Source organism: Neophocaena asiaeorientalis, unplaced genomic scaffold (genome assembly GCF_003031525.2).
Source record: "Neophocaena asiaeorientalis asiaeorientalis breed wild unplaced genomic scaffold, Neophocaena_asiaeorientalis_V1.1 scaffold230, whole genome shotgun sequence".
NCBI lineage: Eukaryota > Metazoa > Chordata > Mammalia > Artiodactyla > Phocoenidae > Neophocaena > Neophocaena asiaeorientalis.
This window is the reverse complement of record NW_020175186.1, coordinates 1,873,536-1,900,226: the sequence shown is the minus strand read 5'-3', so window position 1 is coordinate 1,900,226 and position 26,691 is coordinate 1,873,536. Positions and strand designations below refer to the sequence as shown.

Here is a 26,691-nt window from a genome sequence, read left to right as displayed (position 1 = left end):
CCAATAGGGTGGCCCCAAACCACGTGGGACCTGGGAGCACTTGAATGTGGCTCACGTGACTAAAAAGCCGACTTTTAATTTGGTTTATTTAACGCTGCCATGGCCACATCCCACTGGGGGCCCTCACACTGGCGGTACAGATCTTTAGTCCCTCACTCCCGCCACATGAATGTAGGAGAAACAGGGCTCAAATACTGGCAGCCAGAGACGGCATGAAGTGCCATTAGTGATAAAAGAAGGGCAAACCCCGCCCCCTTGGCTTCCTCGGTGATGGCAGGAATATTAGGAAATGACAGTGCTCAAAAGACACAGAGAGGAGACAGCGAGGGGGAGGGAGGGAACATTTTAGGGGAGCCCTCCTTTGACCATGGCTCAGCCAAGTAGGCCTGCAGACCCCCAAACTCTGGGTAGAGAAACTCCAGCAATGCTTCAGGGACTACAGTGGTAAGCCGGCAGCAGGGAGAATTCTTCAAATGACTGCAGAATCTCAGCAGATTCTGTGGGCCCTGGATTTCTGGGATCATTAAAAGGAAGGATCAGCCTGGCCTAGGATCTTAAAATTGCGGACCCCTTCTCCAGCAAACCACCCAAGTTGGCAGCAGGTCAGAATCTACAAACAGGCATCCCTCCTCCAAACCTGCAAGGAGGCTAAGGGGTAGTAAACTGGCCCAGCACTGTGTAAGAAAGACCTTTTCCTTGAGGCCTGAAATCACGATGGGATAAGGGATGAGGGTCAGCCCATCTGCAGTAACCCTGTGAGAAAAGTGTGGGATGGAGGGAGAGGAATCAAGAAATATTCCCTCTTCCCTCTTAATGCAAACTGTTTCGCATTGTCTCTTAAGGGTGGAGTTCGCCTTTCCAGGCATCTGGGCATTGTTTACCTTTTCAGTGAGTAGGGCCTCATTTAACGAGATGACACCAAGATAAGGGCTGGAACTAGGGAAAAATCCCTGCACAGAGGGCTCCCTGAGCGGGCAGTATGGCAGGTGGTTAGAGCCTCTGGGGGGTCTGGTGGGCCTGGGTTTCAATTCCGGCTTGGACACTATAGACAGTTAGCTGTGTATGCAACCTAACCCTCTCACAGCCTATGAAACTAGGATAATACCTCCTCTCAAAGGGTCAGGGTCAGGAATTAGTGACACAAAGTTTGTAAGGTGCTTGGCACAGTTCCTGGCATATAGCGATCCATCAGGAAATAGCGACTACAATTGTTTTTGTCATTTTCTTTTTTTTTAAATTAATTTTTACTGGAGTATGGCTGCTTTACAATGTTGTGTTAGCCTCCACAGCACAACAAAATGAATCAGCCATACACATACAGACATCCCCTCCCTTTGGGACTTCCCTCCCATTAGGTTACCACAGTGCATTAGGTAGAGTTCCCTGTGCTATACAGCATGTTCCCATCAGTTGTCTATTTTACACATAGTATCAGTAATGTGTATGTGTCAATCCCAGTCTCCCAATCCCTCCCACCCCACCCCTTTCCTCCTTGTGTTTTATTATTTTCTGGTAAAGATGCGTATTAGTTTTCTGTTGCTGCTGTAACAAATTATGATAAACTTGGTGGGTGAAAACAATAAGTATGTACTGTCTTACACTTCTTTGAGGCAGAAGTCTGAATTGGGTCTCATGGACTGAAATCACAGCTTCGGCAGGGCTACATTCATTTCTGGAGGCTGTACGGGAGCAGAATCTGTTTCTTTGCCCTTTCCTTTTTATACAGGTCACCCACATTCCTTGGCTGTGGCCCCTTCCTCCATCCTCAAAGCCAGCCAGGGCGGGTGGTGTGCCTCTCACACCTCATCACTCTGCCCCCCTCTCCTGCCTCTTCCACTTTTAAGGACCTTGTGATTACATTGGGCCCACCTGGATAATCCAAGGCACTCTATCTAAACGTCAGCTGATAAGCAAGCTTAATTCCCCTGGCCATGTAGCGTAACATATTCATAGGTGCTGGGGCTATGGTCGGGGACATCTTTGTGGGGCCACTGTTTTCCTTACCCCAGGCTTGGAAGGGAGGACAAGGGGAGAAGTCATTCCCATCTGTGCTCCCTCTAGCCTGCATATCCCAGCAGGGGAGATGCCTAAGAAATAGCTGGGTTGGGGACCTACCACACGGTGACGGCCCCTACCAATTGCATCTGCTGGCTGGGGTGCTCTGGCCTGGATTCAACTCCTTCCTCCAGGTCGGGCCTGAATCTGTGAATGCACTGCTTGGTGCCAGGAGGCCATGTTGTTCCACACAAATCACAAAGCCAAGCAGTGCCCTGGGCTCGTGGAGATCTTGTGACACTCTCACCGAGGAAGGAGGGCCTGGCTTGGCAGGCTGGTCAAATACCAGGTTGCATAGTTACACCCTCACACTGTGGGACTCCCTGTTCAAGCTGAAGCCGGAACAGCTCTGAGCACCAAGGCCTGGGTCCCAAATGCAGACAGTCCAGTTTATACAATGACTGAAGCCCAACTGAAATGCCATCTCAATACCTAAAATGTGCAGAATTTGCAGGGCAATGAAAATCTTGTAACAAGGGAAAAACAAAACGAAACAAAATAGTTTCTCCTTCCTGTTTGGTGATGTCAGAGGGCAATTTTCATTTTGTTCAAGTCTCAGGCTGACGTTTTAACACGCGGCATTAGTTTTTCTATTTTTATTACTACCTAAATTAATAAAAGCAACTGGTGTTCAATAAGCGTTTTAATGGTTGAGAAGAAAGTTACCAAGTAATGCAAAGTCCTCCTCAGCATCTACGTGCACAGAAGCCTGGCTTCTGTCCTCCACGTGCTCTCAATGACACGTACATGACCATCGGGGGAGCACTTAACTGTCTTAATCCACTGCTCGCTAAAGCATGATGCCGCAAAGGGCCACAGCGGTGCTTTGGGGGGACAAAGAAAGGGATGGGTTCCGAGGAGACAGCAGTGCGTGCAACCAGCCCGTGATCCATAAACCATGCGACTGTGGGCCCAGCCCCTGGGCCCTCCTTGTTGTTTTTTCCTTCCTTCTCCCAGGCTGCCAGCCCACAGACCTCCATGCCAAAGCTCTCTTTAGTTATCTGTTATCTGGGGCCAACAGCTTGTAATAAGCCACCTCCGTTTGTCCCTTTTGACCCTCCCTTCTCAGACAGCTGGCTCTAGTGTGCTGCAAGTTCCTCCTGATGACTATTAGGTAAAAACTAGAGCCCACGGGTGGCAACCCTAAAGAGTGACAGGAGATCAAGGACAGACTTGGCATCTTGAATTTACGATCGTCATTTATTATTTCTCAGAAGCTGGCTGGTGACATAACGAGACTCACTAACAGATATGGTCTCTGTTTCCCAGACTCTGAAGGTACACATTCCTATCAGTTACTTTTAATAACCCTGAAGATACCCCAGCTAAATCCAGTCACCAACAGCCACGGCCTGCCTGGTGGGTCGGCGTCCTTTAGGGCCTTCCCCCGGAGGGCTGTCCTTTGCGGCTGCACTGCCAAGGTCAATGATGTTCCTGTTTGCACTGTGAGGTGATCCACCCTTCTTGTGCTTGCCTTCCCTTTGCTGAGGGCTCATCACAAATCATCTCTCAGTACTTTTCCTATTTCCTTTGTAGAACTCACATAGTTTACTGCTTGTGTGTGAATCCTTAAGGACTGGGCTGTCTTTTTATTAAAAAACTTCACGGAAATACCTTAGCTCTTTTTTTCAGGTTAAAAGGGAAGAATTCTGGAAAGGTGCTGGGTTCTCTGCATATTTTTTTCACTTGTCTAAATTATTTAAACAACGTATTTCCAATTCAAGGATAAGAACAGGATTACCTAGCCTGCAGTCATTTGCATACTACTTCTTATTTTTTAATATATCTGCACACCGTCTGTGATATTCTTCCTTGATATTTCACGTTAAATCATCCCAAGCTTATACTATCCTTACCCTAAGCAACATTTGTAAAGTCACGGGTTTGAGATGCTAGCTGTAAAGTTTTTATTATTGTTTTAATTACAATTAAAATGTAATTGTTAAAAAGAAGTATTTCCCTGTCTACCATCTAAAATTATTTCCTGTACTATTAATGTTAGCCTCTCACTTTGGGACACACTCATCTAGAACATAGTTTTGGCAAGAGATTTACATGAGGAACTTGAAAGAAACAAATCTACTGCTATTTCAACTTAGCCAAAGATAAAGAATTCTTATGGTCTGTTTACACTAACTTTGGAGAGTAAAGAAATTTAACATATTCAAGAATAATACAGAATATCTCACTGCCTACAGGTCAAAACTTTTATATAAAATAGAAAATTTGTAAGCATTATTAAATTCCTTTTTTAAAGCCACCTGAATTCTTTCTTTACAAGTTGGTCAGGGGACTCCCCTGGTGGCTCAGTGGTTAAGAATCCGCCTGCCAATGCGGGGGACACGAGTTCGAGTCCTGGTCTGGGAAGATCCCACATGCCACGGAGCAACTAAGCCCGCACGCCACAACTACTGAGCCTGCGAGCCACAACTACTGAGCCCTCTGTGCCACAGCTACTGAAGCCCACGCGCCTAGAGCCCGTGCTCTGCAACAAGAGAAGCCACCGCAATGAGAAGCCCGTGCACTGCAATGAAGAGTAGCCCCTGCTGGACACAACTAGAGAAAGCCCGTGTGCAGCAACGAAGACCCAATGCAGCCGAAAATAAATAAATAAGTAAATTCATTAAAAAAAAAAAAAGTTGGTCAGTTATCCATTCAGTCTTAAATGATCACATCTGAGCAATTCCAGCTTGGAGAGAACCAGGAGACACTGTTGTCTACTTGGTCCCACCATAGGGGCTGAGCTGGAACAACAGAACAAATGCCACCCATCTCTCCAGTCCCCACCCAAATCCTCCACCTCCAAAAGCGGGAACAAGCTCAGCTGTGATCTATGATCATTCCATTAACCTTGCAATGAAGCATTAAATTAAATTCCCTACTGCAGACTCTGCTTTCGCTACAAGGGGAAAAAGGCCTTCACTTTATGCTAATAGATTTACTAAGCAACTCCGTGTTTACAAGAGAATGCAAATAAGCAAAATAATTTAGCAAATTGTGAAATCTCCAGTGGGGGTGTTACAACAACTGACTTTTCTTTTGCTGGTATTTCCTCTAAAGGTTTTAGTTATAGAGTTTTAGCCTTAGAAAGAGCAGTTCTCAAACGGTTCATCTTTCTATAGAACTTTCAAACCAATACTTTAAATAAAATTATAGGAAAAAAGATGACTTGAGCTGGACAAGTCTTTTGTCCTCTCTGGTATCAATCACCACCTTGGATGCTGGGGAGACTCGGAGAAGGACATAGTCGAGTTGGTGGCAGAGCCTGGGCCTTGGGCAGATGCCAACTTCCCAACAATGAATTCAGCACTCTCCATACCAGCCCAAGCTTCCAAGTCTTCCCCAGAGAAGGTGAGGATTCCTCTTCAGCAAATTCCATTTCTGGGGGGTAACTTCAAAATAATGCTGCCCTATTTCTCTGAAGCCAGAGAACTACAGAAGTCATATCACTCTCTGTAAAAAAGTATGTCCTGATAAGAGAATAGTAAGAAGCTGGGCTTGTGATACAAATACTTGGCACAGTGATTTCAAACCACTCATATCAAAATTCCATGTTATGGGGACTTCCCTGGTGGCGCGGTGGTTAAGAATCTGCCTGCCAATGCAGGGGACACAGGTTCGAGCCCTGGCCCGGGAGGATCCCACATGCTGCGGAGCAACTAAGCCTCTGCGCCACAACTGCTGAGCAGCCTCCGCTCGCCACAACTAGAGAAAGCCCGCACACAGCAATGAAGACCCAATGCAGCCAAAAATAAATAAATAAAAATAAATTTTAAATTCCATGTTATGTCTCATCAACCCAGATGTGGAAAGAGGTCAAGTATGCCAGAAAAATCCTTCAACAGTCAGATCATTAAAGGGTATTGAAATCTAGAAATATAGCACATCAGAGCTGGAAGGGATCTTGGAAATCATACAGTCTAAGCCCCTTCTTTAATAAATTGCTCATGGTCATAGAATTGGTTTGTGTCAGAGTAAAGACTAGAAACTTGGAGGCCAAATATTCTTCTTTATTATACGTTTTCTGAAGCTCTTTTTGTCTCTGAAGCAATGAAGACCGGTCAAGTCCTATCATGTCAACTACTCAGCATGCAGTGTATAAAGCTACATGGTTAAGCCTTGCCTCCTATCACCAGGCAACCGGAGAATTATCGGGAAGCCTGCTCAGCCATGGCCAGGAGAGCTCTCTTCTACACACAGACCTTCTGTGCATCACCAGGGACTCTGTTCCTTCCGAGGTGCAATACCTAGAAAGCTGGCTAACGGAGGAAGCAAAGCAGATCCCCAGGGCCTGCTGAACTGATAAAGATGCAGTAGCAACAGTCAAAACAACAACAAAAACTGCCCAGCCTGAGCTCGCTGGGTTCGTGCTGTCAGAAGCACCATCCCACCCAGAAGCAGGATGCCAGAGCTGGTCAGCGGTCCTCTCCCTCCTGCTGTGCCAGCTCCTAACCAGAGGCCCAGCTTCAAGGCCTCCCAACCTCTGGTGGGTTAAAGTAGCACCCATCCGCTCTCACTATCACTACCCTCATTTCTCAGGCCCCTCTGGACTGACCTCCACACCTGAGCAACCCCAAGTGGAGCAGGCTTACCTGTCAGCATCTCCGAGGCCCAGGGAGGTGTTTCTTTGCAGGGTCTCCCGCACCACAGCCATCCCATCAGGGAGCCGGTTCAGGCGGCGGGTGTAGAGGCCAAGTCCACCATCGGTCATGTACCTTTGAAAGAAGAAGAGGATGACGCAAAGGTATGGTTAAGGGCAGGTCCTGTGCCATCCTGCGGTTCATATCCAGAAGTCCTGCATGGCCATCCTGTGCTCTAAGGGGGAAGGAACTGAGGCTTTCCCAAGGCTCTGTCACTGATCACAGCCCAGGGATAACTCAGCTGACTCAACCCAAAGGATCACCAGCTTGCTAGTAAAAATAAGTCGGCTTAATTAACCCAAACTCACAGGAACCTATGAAGCAGAAGGGAACTAGTAAATAAAATTAACTGTCAGATGCATTCATGACATTCTTTTTAATGTCAGCAATTATACAAGCAGGTATTTTACCTCAGTACTGTGAATGGAACTGACAAGTCATCGGCAAGTCATAGGGAAAAACGTTACAGAACAGTGCAGTGGAAAAAGTAGGCAAGCTTTTAAGATGAAAAGAAAGAAAAGATGGAGGATACAAGAGCCAGCTTTGCCGTCGTGGGCAAGTCATTTCTCTGAGTCCTGTGTTTTTCATCTAAACTGTGTGAATATCACAGCCTTCCTGCATCACAAGGTGGACATGAGAATTAGTGAGATAAGGAATATCACAGTGCTCTATAATTTGTATAAGATCGTAGAAACAGAAGATGTTATTAGGACAGTCATCATCTTGAAGTAGCTACAAGGGTAAATTTCACCTCTGACACTGATGTCTTAAGGGGGGTGTCCCAAACTCTCTGAATAACAGTAATGCTCCTTTACTTTTCTAGATCTCTCGGTGATGCCACAAAGCTGTCTTCTGATGAAATCAGTCAGGGGGAAGGGGAGACCCCTGAAACTTTCTGTATAGATGGCTGACTATCTATCAATCAGACCAGTTCCTGAAAGATTAGCTACCAGTAGGAGGTAGTTCAGGTCCAAAGCAGCTTTACTTCATGGACCTTCGCTCCTCCACGACACCCCACAAAGGAGACTGCTTGTGCCATCACCCTCATCTCCAGAGGAGAACAAGAATTCAAAGCAAAATTCGAGCAGAGCCAGAATCCAGACTCAGATCCCTTAAATTCCCACATGGGCCCCATCAGATTGACCTGCAATGCATCTGAAAGTGCACGAGATTTGCATTTCAAGTCAAATAATGGGAAGTAAGAAGACCAAAGAACGAGTGGTTGTTTTGCTGCAACAGTCAGCTGAGCTCATCATGGAACGTTTCACTGCCTTTGGTATCTTGGCTTTAGAATATATGGCGTAGATCCTGAGGGTTCTCAATCCTTGAGATTCTCCCACCTCTAGTTTAGGAACTTCTTAGGATATATTCTTAGAAAAATGGACTTACAGGATGCTGTGGAGGTTTCCCAGAACCAGTAGGGTCAACTTAGGGTCAGAGAAGAAAGTTTTCACAGAAGCCATCTTGGGTGAGAAGGAGCTTCTGTTTTGGGTCAAAAGAACTCTCCCTTAGGGCAGCTTCCAGGATACCATGTCTGAACTGACTTCTCTGATGGCCCCATTCACCCTCCCGTTTATGACATTCCAGCATAATGGAAAAATCTGCTGAAGTCAGTCAAACCGATTGTTTGTGCACCAGCAAAACGACACAACAGACTGGCTTTTTTCACTCAACTGTACGATAAAAACCACCCTGTGAATATACTAAAACCCAACGAATTGTACTCTTTAAAATGGTGAATTTTATGGTATCTGACTTATTCCTCAAGAAAAAGGAAAAAAGAAACCCCAAAAACCCCAGCGATTGCAGCTGCAGTTAAATAATTATTTGTGTAATGACTTTTGGAGGCTTGGTTCCCACGCTGGATAGTGAACTCCTTGACTGCAGGGACTATTTCATTTTGTTCAAATCTATATCCCATGTGCCTAACACATACTAAGTGCTTAATAAATATTGCTTTTGTTGAATGAAGCCCAAAGATACAGCCATAGGGTGAAGTTTAGCAAAAAACATTTGGGGAGGAAACCGATTACAGGTTCTTCTTCCTCTTAAATGTCAGCAAATTTGACATCTAAGACATACGGCAATTAAACTGTCTACCTGTCAGTCAACCCATCTGCCCATCCATCCACCCATCCACCCACCCACCCAGTCACCCAACAGATGTAGTGACCCTGGGTCCAGGGGTGGACTTCATGTGTGCATTCTACAATTAACATAAGGAGAAAAAAAAACACCTACAGAAAAATGCAGTAACTCTGCCAGAGGCTAGACTTTCTAGAGTAAATGTCCTTTCAAGGAGATTTCAGTGGAAGCTCTTCAAAACACAGTCTGCTGCACCATTAAACAAGGCAGTTAATTTCGATTTTAGCAAAGTCTGCTCAGCCATATAGATAAACAAAAATTTTTCAACTGGGGAGATCTTGTCAAAGGACAAACTAATTTTAGCATTCATTTCCCTGCTGGATTTTTATTGCTGGTGAAACAACACACACGGTTGGGCAGTTACACTTACCCGGGCATGTAGACGGAGGCCCACACATACACAGCCCTGGCTTTCTGTGAAGGCCAAGAGCTGGTGAGCATTCCAGAGACTGAAAGCTGAGATGTGCTGCAGCCCCCAGCCCACTAACACCGGGTGCAAGATGGTGGTGTCAAAAACTGACCACCGATGAAGGTGGGGGGGGCCTTGGAGAGATGGGACTGGATGTGCTAACTTAGCTTGCCAACTGCCAACTGCTGCTGGGAATTCTGATTTTGTTTAGGCAGAGAGGAGGGGAAAGACAAGGATAAATCAGGATCCTCTGCCTTCTCAAATGCACCAAAGACTGAAAGCCAGAATCGAATGTAACCAATGTGACAACGATCCAGTTTCTTTACAAATCTACTTCATTCACATTGTGTGTGTGTGTGTGTGTGTGTGTGTGTGAGAGAGAGAGAGAGAGAGAGAGAGAGAGAGAGAGAGAGACAGAGGGAGACAGAGGGAGAGAGAGAGAAAGAAAGAGAGGGAAGGAGGGAGGGAGGAGTCAGAAGTGGTTAAGGAGAAGAGGGAATTTACCTCTTCTCCCAGAGATTTGTAAAAACATATTCAATCATATTTTTTTTAATATTCAAACTAAATTCTATGTCCTCTCACTGCAAGACAGCACAGCACTGGAGATAGCTGTCACTTGAACCAGCCTCACACTCAAGAACTTAAAGTATTTATTTCTAAAATTATTATCCACCAAATACAGTAGTCTGATTTATAAGAAGCTCTGTATATATTTTTAATAACTCTTCTGGTCTCAATGAAAAATATATATTTTTTGGTTCAACTCAAATTTCTACAGGAATTGGCTACTGAATGCATTAATATAGACTGCTGTCAGTTCATCCCTTTAGGAAGCATAATTTTAGAGATGAAGCCGTCACTGGTGTGCTGATCTAAAAGACCAGCCCTCGCCCTGGAAGGTGTAAAGGTTTATGTTCCTGACGGCTCAGGAGGCTGGGAGGGATGGCTGCACCCCATCTCTGGGATGCAGCTTTATCAGAGGCTCCCACTGCGTGGAGATGCAGTGACTTGCCTGAGGTCAGAAGGAAAGGAACCAGCTGATCTAGGGACCGAATCCCTGAGCACCAGGGCCACACTTTCCTTCTCCATGGAGAAATAAATAATTAGTGCTGGAGCCTAATGAGGTGCTGGTAATATCCTAATGCTGGCTTGCTGGGGTCCTAAGCCACCAGGCAACTGAACAATTTCCACACTGTCCTCCCGAGTTCCGCAGTGATGGGTGGAGGTTCCGCTGCTTCCCCAGAGGCTCCTGGATGGAGAGCGGGAGCCTCTGCTAAAGAGACAGGGTGCCTGTGGGGGTGTTTTTCTTGCTTTTCAAGGCTGGGGCACCCTGGGGTGGCCCACGAGCATCGGCGTTAGGAGCATGGCTCTAACTTGTCAGTGAGCCCTGGGTTCAAAGTCTCCCCTGCCCCTTGCTAGCTGAGGGCCCTTGTATGCATCATTGTTAGCAAATACTAACGGTTACTGATGCTTGCTGGGTGCTATGCTAAGTGCCTCACATAAGTCATGACATCTTCAAAAGAGTTTTATCCAGTGTTATTTTTATCTCTATTTTTTAGATGAAGACAAGGAAACTGAGGTCAAGATCAAGTACAGGTAGGTGGGTTCTAATCCCAGCTTTGTCACTTTTGGAGGGTAATTTCTCCAAGTTTCAGTTTCCTCATCTGCAAGATGAGTGAAACTACAGATTAACCTCACAGGCCCGTGGTGGGTAGACTGAGACAGTGTGTATAATGCCCAGAGCCTGCTGTATCAGGAGCCCTTAAAACTGATTAGCTGCTGTTACTATCAGCAGCAGCAATGGCTCGTATCTCTGAGTAGTGACTCTGCAGTCCCTCCTCCCCTTTCAATTCCACAAATATTACGTGCTCTGTGCCAGGCTGGGGTTACAGAGACAGAAAGGTCTCATTCCTGTCCTGCTTAGTGAAGCTCAAAGTCAACAAGGGTCTCAGATATGTAAATAGGTAACTCTCCTACTGCCAGACGAGCCGTATTCCAGACGGATGTATGACAGGCTCTGTGCATAAAGGGGAAGGAGTCACAGTTGGCCTTTGAAGGGTGCATAGGAGTTTGCCAGCCAAAGGAGGAGGATCCATCTAGGCACACAGATAACATGTACAAAAGCAAAGAGGAGGGTAAGAGGATGGGAAGTAGTTCACTGTTGCCAGAGCAGCAGGAACAAAGACAGGAGCTGGGCTGCAAGGGGACTGGGGCACAGTCAGGAAGGGCTGGGAGGCCAGGCAGGGCTGAGACCTTTGCCTGGAAGCCAGGGAAGCTATGAAGGTAGTAAGCTAGTGAGTAACAGGTTTTTGATTCCTCCACCATTCAACACTCCATTTTTGGCAAGCACTGTCTCACTGATATCTCCTGTAGATTTTTCAGAACACGCCACTTGTCTGGATCCTGTCTGAGTCACCCCAGACCTTCGGGAAATGACCAGACTTTCAGGGTAGACCTCACCATCCCTCCAGCTAAAAGAGACCTGTGAAGGCAACAAGCCTATGACAAGGAACTTTCTCAACAAAATAGGTGCATCCTGTGTAACGGACAGGAGCTATGAAAAAGCTTTGGAATCTCATAGGACCTGTCAGAACAAATACGCTAAATTCTGAGTCCGACGCTGTCAACAGCTCTCTCCTCCTTCTTTAAATGTACATAGTGAGGCAACAATGTAGAACAAGTGAAACTGGCTCTGTGAGTCACCTTCAGAAGGAGGGAAAGAGGACCCCTCCTTCCCAAAGTTCCCAACCTGGCGCATAAGGAACACAAAGGGGCTGGCGCACTAATCGCAAAGGAAATCACCTTCTGTCAAGAACTGGAGGAGGTGAGAGCGGATGGGAAGGGAGAAAAATATGTACACGGATGTATTTCAGTGTATTCCTAATAGAGCACAGCATAAAAAAAATTTTAAACTCTCAGAGGCAAGAAGTGAAAGCAACACCGACAGAAAAAAAAAAATCGAGCCTCAGTGATTACTTTTCTTCAAAGAAATGTCAGCTTGTCTGTATTTCTGGGACACACATTTGGTTTAAATGTGAACACAGCAAAGAAAAATGGAATAAAAGAACTGCATATTTAAAAACTATTCCTTGCCAACATCAACATAAATATATGAACATATACATCAACAAATACTTCGTTGTATAAGGTTAAAGAAAATGATGTGGGCGGATGAAAAGACCTTGTATTCAAGTTTCACCAACACCCAAGTCCCCAGACAACCAATGCTTTCACAGTGCTCTTCTACTCCATTACAATAGGCCTGACATTTATATTCTAAGTTTATTAGGATGTAAACTGAGTTTCTGGACCAACCTGTAAAAGGATCCCTTTAGTTTAGGGCCTCTTAGAAGTCAGATGAATAAATTTCACTCTGGGTCATGGAAGGACAAACTGACAAGCAAGTCTAACAAAGCTGCCTGAATCCTTTTGAAGAAAGTTGATCTTAGTGACAAAAAAGAATCTGCTACATTTGACTTAAGGGGAAAAGGTGCATTTGAAATGCAAAAACATGGTTGAAAAAATCCAGATTTTTAAACTTTTCAGTGCTCTTTTTTGGGAGGATGTGAGAGTTCAGTTTTCCTCTCCAGCAAAAATAATAATAATAATAGTAAGACTGCAGCACTAAAATTTAGGTGAACACTTAAAATTTTACTAATGAAACACTTGGAAACTGCTTTGCCCTCAGGTTTTAGGCACAAAATCTGAGGCAACCATGGCATATTTCATTTACCAATCCACCCCGCTGCTGCCCTCACCTCCAATGACAAGTACGGAAACGTATCACAGAGCAATTCTAAGACCCTACCCACTGCATAGCCTTAATATCTAAAAATCAAATAAAGGTGAGTCCTAATCAAAGAACAGGTTGCTGCTGCTTCATTATCATGGACCACCCCAAACTGACACACAGTGAAATGAAACTTACAGCGGCCTTCAGAGAGAAAGTCTAAGTTTCGAATGTCTCTCTTTATTTCGTTTCCCTGCAATAATACGACTTCAGGTATAAGTAATCCAGACTAGACCACACAAATAATCAAGAAACATTTCTTTGGTGCTCATGTCTTTTAGGGAACTCCTCCAATAACTCTGCTGGCAGAGGGAGAGGGGGATGTGCCCCTACAGGACCAGTTTCCTACCTTCCTGCTCGGAGCAGGGTTGGGGCAGAGATCAGCACGACTTCCCAGGGTGCTCTAGGACAGCTGGCGCTTCAGGACATCCCCGAGCTGGTATCTTGCTCTTTTTAGGAGGATATGAGAGTTCAATTTTCCTTTCCAGCAAAATCTGCCCTTATTTCGCTGAATCCTGGAGCAGCCACCCGAGGCCAGAGCACAGAACAGGGCTATGGCAAACAGATGTCACTTTCACTGCAGGGAAGTTCCTTCAATGGCCAGGAGCCACCAACGGGGAGCATCCACAGCTCAAGGGGCACCAGCTCCGTCCGTGGCTCATCTGCATCTCACTTCCGTCTCATCGAGTCAGTCCTGGCTGTGAAGTGAGTCAGACGATTGGGGAAACCCTGGCTCAATTCTCTGAGCCTGGTGTAGCAGGAAGGCAAGTCTGCAGAAGTGAGCCAGGCTCAGCAGGTCTGCAGCCTACTCTGGCTACCTAGTCACCGGAGCACGCCTCTCTGGGGAGCACCGCAAAGACGTTGCTAAGCAAGTCAGGCAAGAGCTCAGCTCCAGCAGGCCACGGAGACACAGGTAACAGCAGGAAAAGGCAGGCCTGAGTAAAGGAGGAGTCAAAAGGTCCCAGGGGGGTCCACTAAGCCTCACTGGGTGAACGTGGTGCCACAGACTTTATTTCCGAAAGCTAGGTGCTGCAAAGCTGCTTGAAGAGAACAGAAGGCACACTGCAGGGGTCATGCCACAAAACTCAACACCTGCCTCATCCTCTACCTGCCGCTGAACCAGTAGCTTCAGCAGCAGCTGGCAACTTATTGGAACTGCGGCATCCCAGACCTCCCGAATCAGACCCTGCAGTTCAACAAAGTCCCCACGTCGTTCTAATGTGCATTAAAGAGTGGAAAGCAGGGCCTCCCCGGTGGCGCAGTGCTTGAGAGTCCGCCTGCCGATGCAGGGGACGCGGGTTCGTGCCCTGGTCCAGGAAGATCCCACATGCCGCGGAGCGGCTGGGCCCGTGAGCCATGGCCGCTGAGCCTGCGCGTCCGGAGCCTGTGCTCCGCAGCGGGAGGGGCCACAACAGTGAGAGGCCCGCGTACCGCAAAAAAAAAAAAAAAAAAAAGAATGGAAAGCAGTGACCTCAGGCAGTGTTCTCTGTAGTGGGGAGCATAAGATGACCCAGAGGGGTGAAAACGAAAATGCTTCTGTTTATATTCATTTCTTATCACGTCCCTTGTAAATCCTGTGTGTATGCAGGTATTATAGTATGCACAGTGTTTCAGTCACAAAGCATATGTATGTTTAAAAAACAAATACAGCGTCTAATGGAGGAACAAGCTCGCTCTGACGCAACCAAAAGCAGTTTAGAGACCACCATCTGAAGCAGAAATTCCTAAATCTTCTTAAGTTGTGGACCCCTCAGAGAAACCCGTGAAAGCCATGGAGCCTATTTCTCGTATGAATAAAACATGTATCCAGTTCAAGTCAGGTCACAGACCCCCCCACCCCAACACAGGCCCCGTGTTAGTGGCCCCTCTGCGGAGTTAGGGCAGAAGTGGATCCTGGCTGAGTCGGTCCCTTGGACATATAGTTTCCGCAGAGCAAGGTGTTGGCTTGTCTTTGCTGTAAACGGACTTCGTGCTGGCACATGGCATCGCTGTAACTCACAAGTCACCCTGGCTTCTAGCACACAGACTCAATCTCACCACTGCTGTGGGTTTGGGTTTGACTCCACCAAACTCCTAGCAGAGGAGAGACTGATCTAGCGGGAAAATTCCTGCATGGTGATGAAACATGCTGCTATGGTTCTCGCATCTTTTGCAAAATGTAATGTGGATTTTTACAAGTTTAACAAAATTCCATCTAGCGCTGATTACCAGAGCATTTTGGTTTAGCTTGCCTACGGATCTATATGTATATCAATGCTATACATATAAATCCGTAACCGTACTAATAAAATACACAGTCACACAGAGAGCCAGGGATTGTAACAATTTATCCCTATTTATGACCCCTATTTAAATAAATACACACATATAAATTTTTCATTACAACCCATAACTATGCTTGTTTAAAATGGGTGTTGGCAGGGTACCCTACTGAAGAAAGGCTGCATGCTTTGGAAATTTGACAGTCCCCATGTCTGGAATTTGGTCTGGCCTGAATTCTCTTTATTGTGGTTCAACTGCCAGTGTGGGATTGCAGCAGGTATTTCTAGCACGAGCAGGAAGCTTTTTGTCCACCTACTGAAAGATGAAACACATTCTAGCACACAGGAGACGGTTCTCTAGACAAAGCCCCTTTAAGCTCTTTCTTGGAATGAAACAGATGGTGAAAGGAGACTGACTGATATCCAGGAATTCTCAAACCTTAGAATACACCCGAATCATCTGGGGAACCCGAGAAAAATGCAGACTCCAAGGTCCCAGCTTCACAGATGCAGAATGCCATTAGTGGGGCCCAAATCTGCGTTTTTAAATAGACCTTGTTTTTTTAAAGCGTTTTGAGGTTTACAGAGAAACTGCATGGAGGAAAGTAGAGTTCCATTAAACTCCTTCTCCCCTTCCACCAGTTTCCCCTATTAACATCTTGCATCAGTGTGATACATTTGTTAAAACTGATAAACTAATATTGATACATTATTATTTGATACAAATAATTATTTGATACTAATAACTAACATTATTATCAATAATATTGATACACTATTAACCAAAGCCCATAGCTTACGTTACAGTTCACTGTGCTGTATAGTTCTACGGGTTTTGACAAATGCATAATGATATGTATCCACTGTCACAGTATCACACAGCTAACGTTTTATTGCCCTAAAAGCGTCCTGTCCTCCCCTGTTCATCCCTTCCCCCAAATCTGTATTTTTAACAGACATGTAATTTTCTTTCTTTCCTTTTTTTTTTTTGGTTAAATAATTTTCTTGCAGTCAGGATCAAGCTGTCAGAAATGCTGGCTTAAGTCTTGAGAGCTGGATGATGGAGGAACTGTGAGCTAGACTGACCTCAGTTTCCTTAAGAGTTAGTTAAAAAGTCACCATAATATGACTATAGTGTAACAGTAACTTAACTTTCAAATCTTTATAATAACTAGTCTCGGCCCTGTATATTAAGGAGGCAACATGCATGTTAAGAGTACCCAAGACCGGGCTTCCCTGGTGGCGCAGTGGTTGAGAGTCCGCCTGCCGATGCAGGGGACGCGGGTTCGTGCCCAGGTCCGGGAAGATTCCACATGCCGCGGAGCGGCTGGGCCCGTGAGCCATGGCCGCTGAGCCTGCGCGTCCGGAGCCTGTGCTCCACAACGGGAGAGGCCACAACAGTGAGAGCCCCACGTACCGCAAAAAAAAAAAAAGAGTACCCGATCCCTGATTCCTAATGGCCCCTCCATCTCAGATCACGGCCTGATAAGAGCTGTTCGAACTCTAAGTTTCTTCTAAAATATCAGTTAACTCTTGCGCGTGGACTTTCAGGCCTACAGGTCCCAGAACAGTCCAACTGTGGAAGCCCAGACTGGGAAGGGACATAAGTGAGCAGTGCCAGGTATGCTGAATACAGACTGCTGGGGGTCATCTGTGGGGGGCTCAGTGTCATAATTAGATGCCCTTACCCTGAAATAACCTTCTGTTTCAAAAGAATCCGTCCTCCCAGGCACTTCTCACGCACTGGGACACGCTTGCCAATCTTCTGGTTGCTGCTACACCTTATCATTCCCATGATTTCTGACATGACTCCCGGACCCCTAAAGCTCTCTACGACACAAGTTCACTTTTCACCTTGAGTCGGTGGAATCTGTGCTAGTGTTCAGGGTTGTGCGTTTCCTTTCCAAGACAACTAGAGCTCCCAGCGGTGGGAATCGGACATCCAGCGTCTCCTTCCCTTTTGGTTCCATGTAGACACCCCTAGGTAGTAACCAGAGTCACTTCCAAACTGGGGAGAAGCCAGCTGGCACCTGACTTTAGGTTTATGTAAGTTTCACTTTGTCTTATCTACACTGTGGCTCAAAGAAATGCCCAGGGGTACTGAGAACAGGTGGAGGACGAAGGTGACTCACGTAACTGGGGGGCAACCCCTTCTGAGACATAAAGCAGGCCTTGGGACATCACCCACCCTCAGCAAAGATTTCTGAAAGCAGCTGGGAGGCTACAGGAAGCACCGCACTACAGCCCTATGCAGGTTGCTGCCCTAGAGATGGTCCACATTTTGAGGTGGTATCATTTGTTCAGTAAACGTTTATGCAGCCCCTGCTGTCAGGCAGGCACTGGCCTGGGTGCTAGGGATACAAGAATCAGATCCAGTCCTTGACCTTGAGGGGCTTAGAGTCTGGGTGAGGGGAACAGACATGTCAATGTTTGCATGGGGCTCAGCAAGGGCCAGAGCAGGGAGCAGGGTCAGAAAAGGCTTCTTAGAGGAAGAAACCCTCAAGCGGCATCTTGAAGGATGAGAAGGTGTTTGCCAGGCAGCCTTGGGTTGGGGCAAGGAAATTAGACAGTTCACACAGACATACGTGTATCAATACAAAGGATCTAAAATGTACAGTGGATTCACTGTGTGGTCTTAGATGCTAAATTTCTACCAGCTAACATTTTCATTAAGAAAATCATTATTCTGGGCACTCATTCTAAATGGAATTTGATAAATGTATTTCCAACACAAAGAAATACGTATATAGGCCTCTGGCTTTCAAGCACAGGGATTAAGCCAAAACTGGGAGACCCCAAGGATACTCGAATTACCTGCCACTAAATCCGGCAAGCCCAGTAGACACAACAGCTGACAACATAGGATGCCTGACCCTGTGTGCTTTTCCATTTGTCCATGAGCACGGGGTCACCTTCAGAAACAGCACCCAAGCAGCCAGAACACCAGGTCTCCATGGCAGTGGGCCCGTCGCTGGGGTGGGGCAGGAGTTTGGAAAAGCATATTTGAGGTTATAAATTTACCACTTTAAACAAACAACTAAAAAGGCCCAATGATTTTTATAAGGTATTCTATAAAGTTTGACAGAATTTTGGTTCACGTGTAACTACTAAAGAGATGGTAATTCTCTAAAGACACACTTATTCTTACTCTCACATTCCTCCTCCCCCCAATTCAGAGTGTGATGTCTTCACATTAAGGGATATGAGAGTTTTTGCTTTTTTTTTTTAAGTCTGAAAAACACTGAGCTAAAGTTCTGTGAGAATGGGAACCAGCCATTTTCCTCCTGGAGAGCTCAGATTTTGAACTACATAAGCACCAGACCTCCATATTAAGTGAGGTCATCTAAACATGCGTCATACAGTCACAGAAGTGTCTCAGGATATATTCACACAGAAGGAACAAGACTGTGGCTGAGAGTGGGGACGGGGCCCCTCCCTGCCCTGAGCCATGACAGGCAGATCTCACAGCTGCCTTTTTGGGGTCCCACCCCTTCCCCCAAAGAAGCTGCACTGCATAATCCTGGTAAAATAGGGCATGCTGAAATTCTTAAAATCTTAAAAACAAAACAAAATTCTAAATTGAAAAGGCTTCCTGCACAAACCAAGGGCCACCGGAAAAAAGAAAAATCAGCCCAGCCTCCATCTTGGCATTCCCCAGATAATGCCTAGGTCTCTCCCATGTGAGCCACAGAAAAATGCCCTTTTCTACTAAGGCTGGTAAACGTCTGTCCTACTCCAAGAAGTGCCTGTGGGGTCCAACATGGTACAAACTCCAAAAAACAAATGATGTGCTCCTCAATGATTAAAACACCGTGCTTGAGTTGCCATAGGGTCCAGCAACCCCTGGACATCCTGGGCATCTATCTAGAGAAAACCATAATTCGAAAAGATACGTGCACCCCTATGTTCACAGCAGCACTGTTTACAATAGCCAAGACATGGAAGCAACCTAAATGTCCACTGACAGATGAATGGGTAAAGAAGATGTGGTACAATGTATACAATGGAATACTACTCAGCCATAAAAAGAAACAAAATAATGCCACTTGCAGCAACACAGATGGACCTAGAGATTATCATACTGAGTGAAGTAAGCCGGAAAGAGAAAGACAAATACCATATGATATCATCTGTGTGTGGAATCTAAAATATGACACAAATAAACTTATCTATGAAACAGAAACAGACTCACAGGCATAGAGAACAGACTTGTGGTTGCCAAGGAGGAGCGGGGGTGGGGGAAGAATGGCTTGGTAGTTTGGGCTTAGCAGATGCAAACTATTATATATAGGATGGATAAACAACAGGGTCCTACTGTATAGCACAGGGAACTATATTCAATATCCTGTGATAAACCATCATGGAAAAGAATTAAAACCCCCCCACCTTGCTCATCTGCACGCTGGCGTGCGGTGGCCTCACTCACCATGCTCTGCCTCTTCTAGCATCTTAGTGCTGAGATACTGGATGTCTTTTAAGATCATCTCACCCACCTCCCAGCCTGAAAAGGTTGTACCTCTAAAACCTCACCTTAAATGCAACCAGGCATTAAGAAAAACACCAACAGGGACTTCCCTGGTGGCGCAGTGGTTAAGAATCCGCCTGCCAATGCAGGGGACACGGGTTCGAGCCCCGGTCTGGGAAGATCCCACATGCCGTGGAGCAACTAAGCCTGTGTGCCACAACTACTGAGCCTGCGCTCTAGAGCCCGCGAGCCACAACTACTGAGCCCGTGAGCCAGAACTACTGAGCCCACGAGCCACAACTACTGAGCCTGTGAGCCACAACTACTAAAGCCTGTGCTCCCAGAGCCCATGCTCCACAACAAGAGAAGCCACTGCAATGAGAAGCCCATGCACCGCAACGAAGAGTAGCCCCCGCTCACCACAAATAGAGAAAGCCCGCGCACAGCAACGAAGACCCAACGCAGCCAAAACTAAAATAAATAAATAAATTTATTAAAAAAAAAAAACGTTAACCATTTAAGAGAAACACCAATAATGCACAGTCTTACGGAACTACAGACTATTAGATCGGGGGGTGGCGGGAGTTTCCGAAGATTACTTGGTCTGATGATTTCTCAGATGCAGAACTGACACTCAGAGAGTTTAAGTGATTTACCCAAGGAAACACAACTAGAAAGTAGCCACTGATGTGTTTTCATTTTAATATATTTTTGTGTTCAGTAAATTTACCGTGTTCAATAAATCTTTTACGATAAAATTCAAGTTTAGTTCCTTTTTTTTCCGTTTTGTTTAACTGTTTACCTATTTATCTCCTCGTCTTCCAGCCTCTCACCCAACGACTTCAACAAATGTATGACCAGTATTATTATAATTATGATTATTATTTTCGAGCTTGTACTTTTGCTTCACTATGCCCAGTCCCTAGATTCTGCCTAGAATTCTTGAGATAGGTACCTAACAAATGTTCTTGGTAGACTAAATGAAAGAATAAATAATAACCTAGAATTAAGTTGCTTTAATGTATGATATATGTTAAACATTTGGGGAATACAAAGAAGTGAGACATCCTTGCATCTACTTAGAGAAAAGTCAAATACATTAATAGAGGCTATGTTAGCTAAAGGATTCAAGGAAGATTTCTAGGAAGATGGGGGTACCCCAGGCAGGGGCAGCTAGTGAGAAAAGGCTTAGAGGGAGGGGTCATAGGTCCCATCCAAGGGACAGCATGGCATGAGCAGAGTACCCAGTGTAGGGAACAAGGTCAATGCAGCTCTCAGTGGCTCATGAACCTGAGCTGAAGGCAGGCATGTTGCCCCCTGGCTGAATTCCCCATTGTCCGTGATGTTCTGAAAAGGAGTAAAAAGCGAAACCAGTAGAGCAGGGAGTTCAGTTGGAAAGGCAAAAACTGTTTCGCTGTAGAGTTTCAACAGGTATGGGCCTGGACAGTGCCACAGGCATGTTTGCAAGAAGGACAGGTGTGTCTCCCCACAGCAAGGCGGCTGCTGGAGCTCGGCAGGTAACTTGGGCAGGAGACACCCAGCAGCCAAGAATCCAGGCAAACCAGCCAGCCTGGGGACAGACAGAGAGGCCCGGGCGGTGAACGTCCGGAGGGCACTCCCGTGACAGCTGGAGCGCTGGCGGGAAGGGCAGGCTGGGAGGGAGCCAGAACCCCGGCCGGTGACCTCCAGAGCGGGAATCAAGCAAAAGCTGGTTGTCTACAGGATACTCAAGTTACCTGCTAGCAGGGCAGAGGGAGCTGCAGTCACAACAGCTGGCTGGTGCTGTACAAAGGCACAGGATCCCTGAATTTCTCGCGCTTCCACTGGTTCAAACGTTTCCACTTTCACAAGAATGGGAGACAGATGAGCTGAAGGAATCATTCAAACAGGGCAGGGGCAAAGCCACAACCCCTCGACCCTACATAGTGAGAGTGGGCTTATTCAATATTGTAACATTTTACACTTTAAAAAATCCAGCAATCCCATTCCTGGGCATATATCCAAAGAAAACTCTAATTTGAAAAGATACATGCACCCCAGTGTTCATAACAGCACTATTTACAATAGCCAAGACATGGAAATAACCTGAATGTCCATCAACAGATGAATGGATAAAGAAGATGTGGTACATATATACAATAGAATAGTACTCAGTCATAAAAAAAGAACGAAATAATGCCACTTGCAGTGACATGGATGGACCTAGAGATTATCATAATCAGTGAAATAGGCCATACAGAGAAGGACAAATGTTATATGATGATATTGCTTATATATAGAATCTAAAAAAAAAAAAAAAAAAAAAAAAAAAAAAAAAAAAAAAAAAAAAGATACAAATGAACTTATTTACAAAACAGAAATAGACCCACAGATATAGGAAGCAAACTTACAGTTACCAAAAGGGAAGGGGGGGATAAATTAGGTGTTTGGGATTTACACTACTGTATATAATGTAGATATATTCAGTTATACATATAACCAAATCACTGTGCTGTATACCTGAAACTAACACAACATTGTAAATCAACTATCTTTCAATTTTTAAAAAAATCTATCATTTTCACTCTACGGCCTAACAAGTGTAACTTTCAGTAACATCTCGGCAGGTGTGCAGCCCCTGAGCTCACAGTGATTCTCAACAGCTACTCTGACATCTGCCGGACCAGAGCCTGCAGCAAGGGAAAGAAGTGGGTCTGATTTTTGTGTTTATTTGAAGGGGGCATGGGTGAGAACATTTTTCGAAGGGATAGCTTTGGTGTCCTGCTACCATCCACAGGCTGGCATGACCTGTGGAAACCAGTCTTGTCAAAGAGACCTTCTCCTGAACACGACGCCCAGCTCTGCTCCATCCTTATCAGGACCTGTCATTCCTATGGGAACTGGACCCCCTGAATCTTACACTTTTACAGGTCCTCTCTCTCAGCTTCTCACCTCATACAGGAATCCCTTCTACAACATGTGGACACAGGTTTCCAGATTCTGCTTGATTACTCTCAGGAACAGGAGGCTTATGTCCTTAAAAAAGAGCCCAGCCCACTTTGACTAGGTCTGATTTTTAGCATGTCTTTCATTACACTGATTAACAGTAACCTTGGTGTTTAGGAAATTAAAAATGAAAGCCTAAAAAAAAAAAAAAAAATGAAAGCCTAACTGCCACCCACAATTTGAGTTCGGTCCTCTGGAACCTACTGCTTTTCTAAGTATTGTCCACGCCGAGCAGATCTAGTTTCTACAAATATTTCTATTACATTTTGAACCCTTTTTCCTTCCTCGTCGCACTTCCCTAAACAAACCTTCGCCTAATTCTGAACCTCTTCAAACCTGGCACCAAGAACAAAACAGACATTGTCTAACCAGCAGATACGCTTTCACCTCCCACATTCTTATCCTACTCATCAGCTGAGGGTTAGGATTTATAGAGCTCTCTAAAACCAAGAAACATCTTTGGGTCTCAGAACCTAAAACCCAGCAGGTGGCAGCACCAAAAGGGAAGATGCTCAGATCTCAACTGCTGAGTTCTCAAGCTTCCTGAAACTGGCTGCACCCCTTAGTAGCTGGATGACCTTGGACAAGTGGCGTCTTTTATCCCCAGTTTCCACATCTATAAAATGGGGATAGTAACAGTGTTATAGGCCTCCTAGGATTGCCCTAAGAATTCAATGATTCAATACTTGAAAAGTGCCTGCCACGTTAAAAGTACTCCACAATCACTGGCTGCCGTTATTACCAGCAACAGCAGTACCATCAGCGTTAGTGGTACCGCTGTTACAATGACCCTCTTTCCCTCTCCCTTCATTCCAAACATGTCACTAAACCCATACAGCAGGTATGGTAGAAGATGTTAGAAATGCAGGCGTAAAAAGACACAATCCCTCTGCTCAAGGATATCCTAGTCTAGGGGATAGACAGTTATACAAACAGACAAAGCAAGAGGAACTGAGATGAGCCATCTGGGAGGTATTACCAGGTGTTTGGGACACAGAGGAGGAAGGCAATGTCTGCTGGCATTGCCAGGGAAGGCCTCCCAGCTTCAGCAGATTCTTAAAGGACTGTGGCAGGTGGATGGGAATGGAGGGGGGGGGGGATTTATGGACAGAGCAGCCACGTGCAAAAGGCACAGAGGTCTAAGAGTGTGGTATGTACATCAAGGAAAATGTCAGTGGTCCAGAGTGGCAGGACCAGGGTGTGTGGGGGACGGCTGGGCAGTGAGGGGATGGTGGAGATGACAAGAAACGAGGCTGGGCAAGCAGGTCACTCATTAGCTCCCCAAAGAAAAGCAGGGCCTCTTCTGTGCCATGCACTGTGGGGTACAGGAGATTCGTGGTCAGTAAGGAAGACGAGCTGTGTCTCCATGAAACTTACACTCCAGTGTGGGACCACGGAGGGCCTTGTGTGTCATCGTGCTGGACAATGCAGGGGGTAGGGTGTGGCAGACTGTAACTTTCCGAAGATGACTCAGCAACGTCTCCATCCCACGTGGTCTTCTTCAAGGTGACCTTCCCACTGAGAGGTGGGATCTGTGCTCCCTCTTTGAATCCCCTTTGGCCGATGTGGTCCAGTGAAAGTGACACTCTGTGACTTCCAAGGTAGATGAGAAAAGGAAAACTTCGCTTTGCTCACTGTATGCCTTGCCCTTGGGGCTCTGAGACCTCCACGTTGTGAGGAAGCCAAGCCACATGGAGAGGTACGGGCATCCTAACCTTCAAGTCATCCCAACCCAAGTGTTACGACGTGTGAGTGAACAAGCTGTGGGGTGACGTGTACCCCTGCTATCAAACCAGCTCCAGCCCTGGGGGCCTCCCTGCTGAGGCTCCAGACTCGGTAGAGCAGAGACAAGTCATCTCCGCTGTACCTTGTCCCAATTCCTGAGGCAGAGACCTGTGAGCAACATCAAATGCTGGCTTCAAGCAGCCAGATTTTCAAGTCTTTTGTTATTACAGCCACAGAAACGCAAACACAGGGTTTCCCCAGCAGGCAAGGTGGAGCCACTGAGAAATTATAAGCAAGGGACAATGTAATCAGATTTATACCGTAGAAAGAGTTTTCTCACCCAAGTGTAGGATAGATTTGTTGGATGGACGAGATCAGAGGCAAAGAAAGCAAGGAGGGGACGAATGCAAATCATCTGGAGGAGAAACATGAACAGTAACACTAGAGGGAACCATGGCAGGAGAAAGTGAAGAGACGGAATCCATCAACCTTGGTGACTGGCCTTCCAGGAACAAGGGAACAGAAGAGTCTGAGATTCTTTCTGGGCTGTGGATGAGAAATGGATGTGGAAATACAGGAGAAGAAATAGATTTGAATGGGAGAAGAGGAGTTAGATTTTCAACATGTTTACACAACTTACAGGGTTTTCAGTAAAAACCCAACACAGTGGTTGCACTTCTGCTTTGCAGTCAGGTATCTGCATGTGTCCCGGCTCCCTAACTCACCAGGCTCTGCGACCTTGGGCAAGATACTGATGCCCTCCAAGCCCCCGCATCCTTGTCAGGAGAATGAGCAGATGACCACACAGATTACGGCAAGGCTGACAAGAAATAAGGTATATAAAGTGCTGCACACAGCGCCAGGCATTTAATATTGCTCAGTAAACAATAACAGGTAGTTGTTATTATTACCACCATGATCCTTATTATTAACTGTTATGCATACTTGGTCTGAGGCTGGCAGGTTCTTTGTATGCAGGAGGCCTGGCTGCAGGGCATTGAATGAAAGCTGTTCCCAGGAAACCTTGCACACACCTCTGGAGCATGGTTTTTTCAAGCGTAAAGTCTGTGTCCGCGTCTAAAATAGCTACGCCAGCCTGCAAAGGCGTAAGGGAAACCAGTCTGTTAGCTCTCCTCAATTTCTGTCTCCCTCCCTCTCTCCCAACTTAACGGGTGAGTGGTTTTAATTAACAACTCCCCCAGCATAAGGCAAAAGTCACTCGCTTAATAAAGCTCTAACTTGCCGTGCATGGTTCTGGGGTCTCCAGGTGGCGCTGAGCTTGTAATTGTGTGTTTTGTTTGGGTTCGCAGTGGGTGGGAGGCGACACGACTAGAATTTCCTTGGAGAAATTCAGTATCACATCAACAAAGGCTGGAAACAGCCGGTGATGGAAATCTCCACTTTCATGAGATTTTACAACAAGAAGCTAGGCTGCGGTGAGGTGCTTCAAGAAATCACCTTGCAAGGGGGACTCCAGCTCTGAACCTTCCTGACTCTGACCAGCTCACTGGTTTTTGTTTCCAAGACACACAGAACCAGTCTTGCCTCGGCTCACTTTCTGCACACCAGCACGTGGAGAATGTTGGTGCAAGTGTTTCTAAAGCTACAGCCAAGACCTGTGATATTTAATTGGAATGAAACATGAAATAATGCTTCTGAGGCAAATAAAAGTATCTGCTTTTGCCCCCTCCGCAGCCAGCCTCCTTGGTCCTCGCACAAGCATTGGCCAAGTATTTCTCAAAGTTCCTATGCAACTCAGCCCTCCAAGCCTTACCCTTCGAACACTGTCCTCCATCTCTCTTTATAGTCCTAATGCTCCCTAATATGGCATAGGGGAGACCCAGGGTTTCCAATATCCACAGATGCCCACTCCTCCCTTTTGGTCGTGCCTTCCATATAATCAGAGCTACAGGGAGAAGCCATACTACAGAGTTCTTGGAGCACAGGCTCGGATTCCAGCCCAGTTAAACACTTGGTTCCAGCTGTTACTGTAATAGGGAAGAACAAATCAGACTCCATATTGGATCTGTTTCTTTTACTTGGTGTTCTACTGTTTTTGCTACAAGTTAAGAATGTTGCCGATTGCCTGAAGTATACAGGATAGTTCTCAAGGCTCTGACCTTTAAAGGTATAACACTTTTCCATTCATATAGAGATAAAAAGTTGCAGAACAGAGCATAACATTTGTCTTATTGGAGGTTTACAGGAACATCGTG

General features: G+C 45.9%; 1 protein-coding gene across 2 annotated transcripts in view; it reads right to left on the bottom strand.

Moving 5' to 3' along the window:
• The window catches only part of NAV2 (neuron navigator 2), a 274,074-nt gene that overhangs the window by 115,537 nt on the left and 131,846 nt on the right, over positions 1–26,691 (bottom strand). For both annotated transcript variants that reach the window (XM_024764609.1, XM_024764610.1), the window contains exon 10: positions 6,648–6,770. In XM_024764609.1, the coding sequence (XP_024620377.1) occupies positions 6,648–6,770 (123 nt within the window). The remainder of the gene's footprint in view (positions 1–6,647; positions 6,771–26,691) is intronic.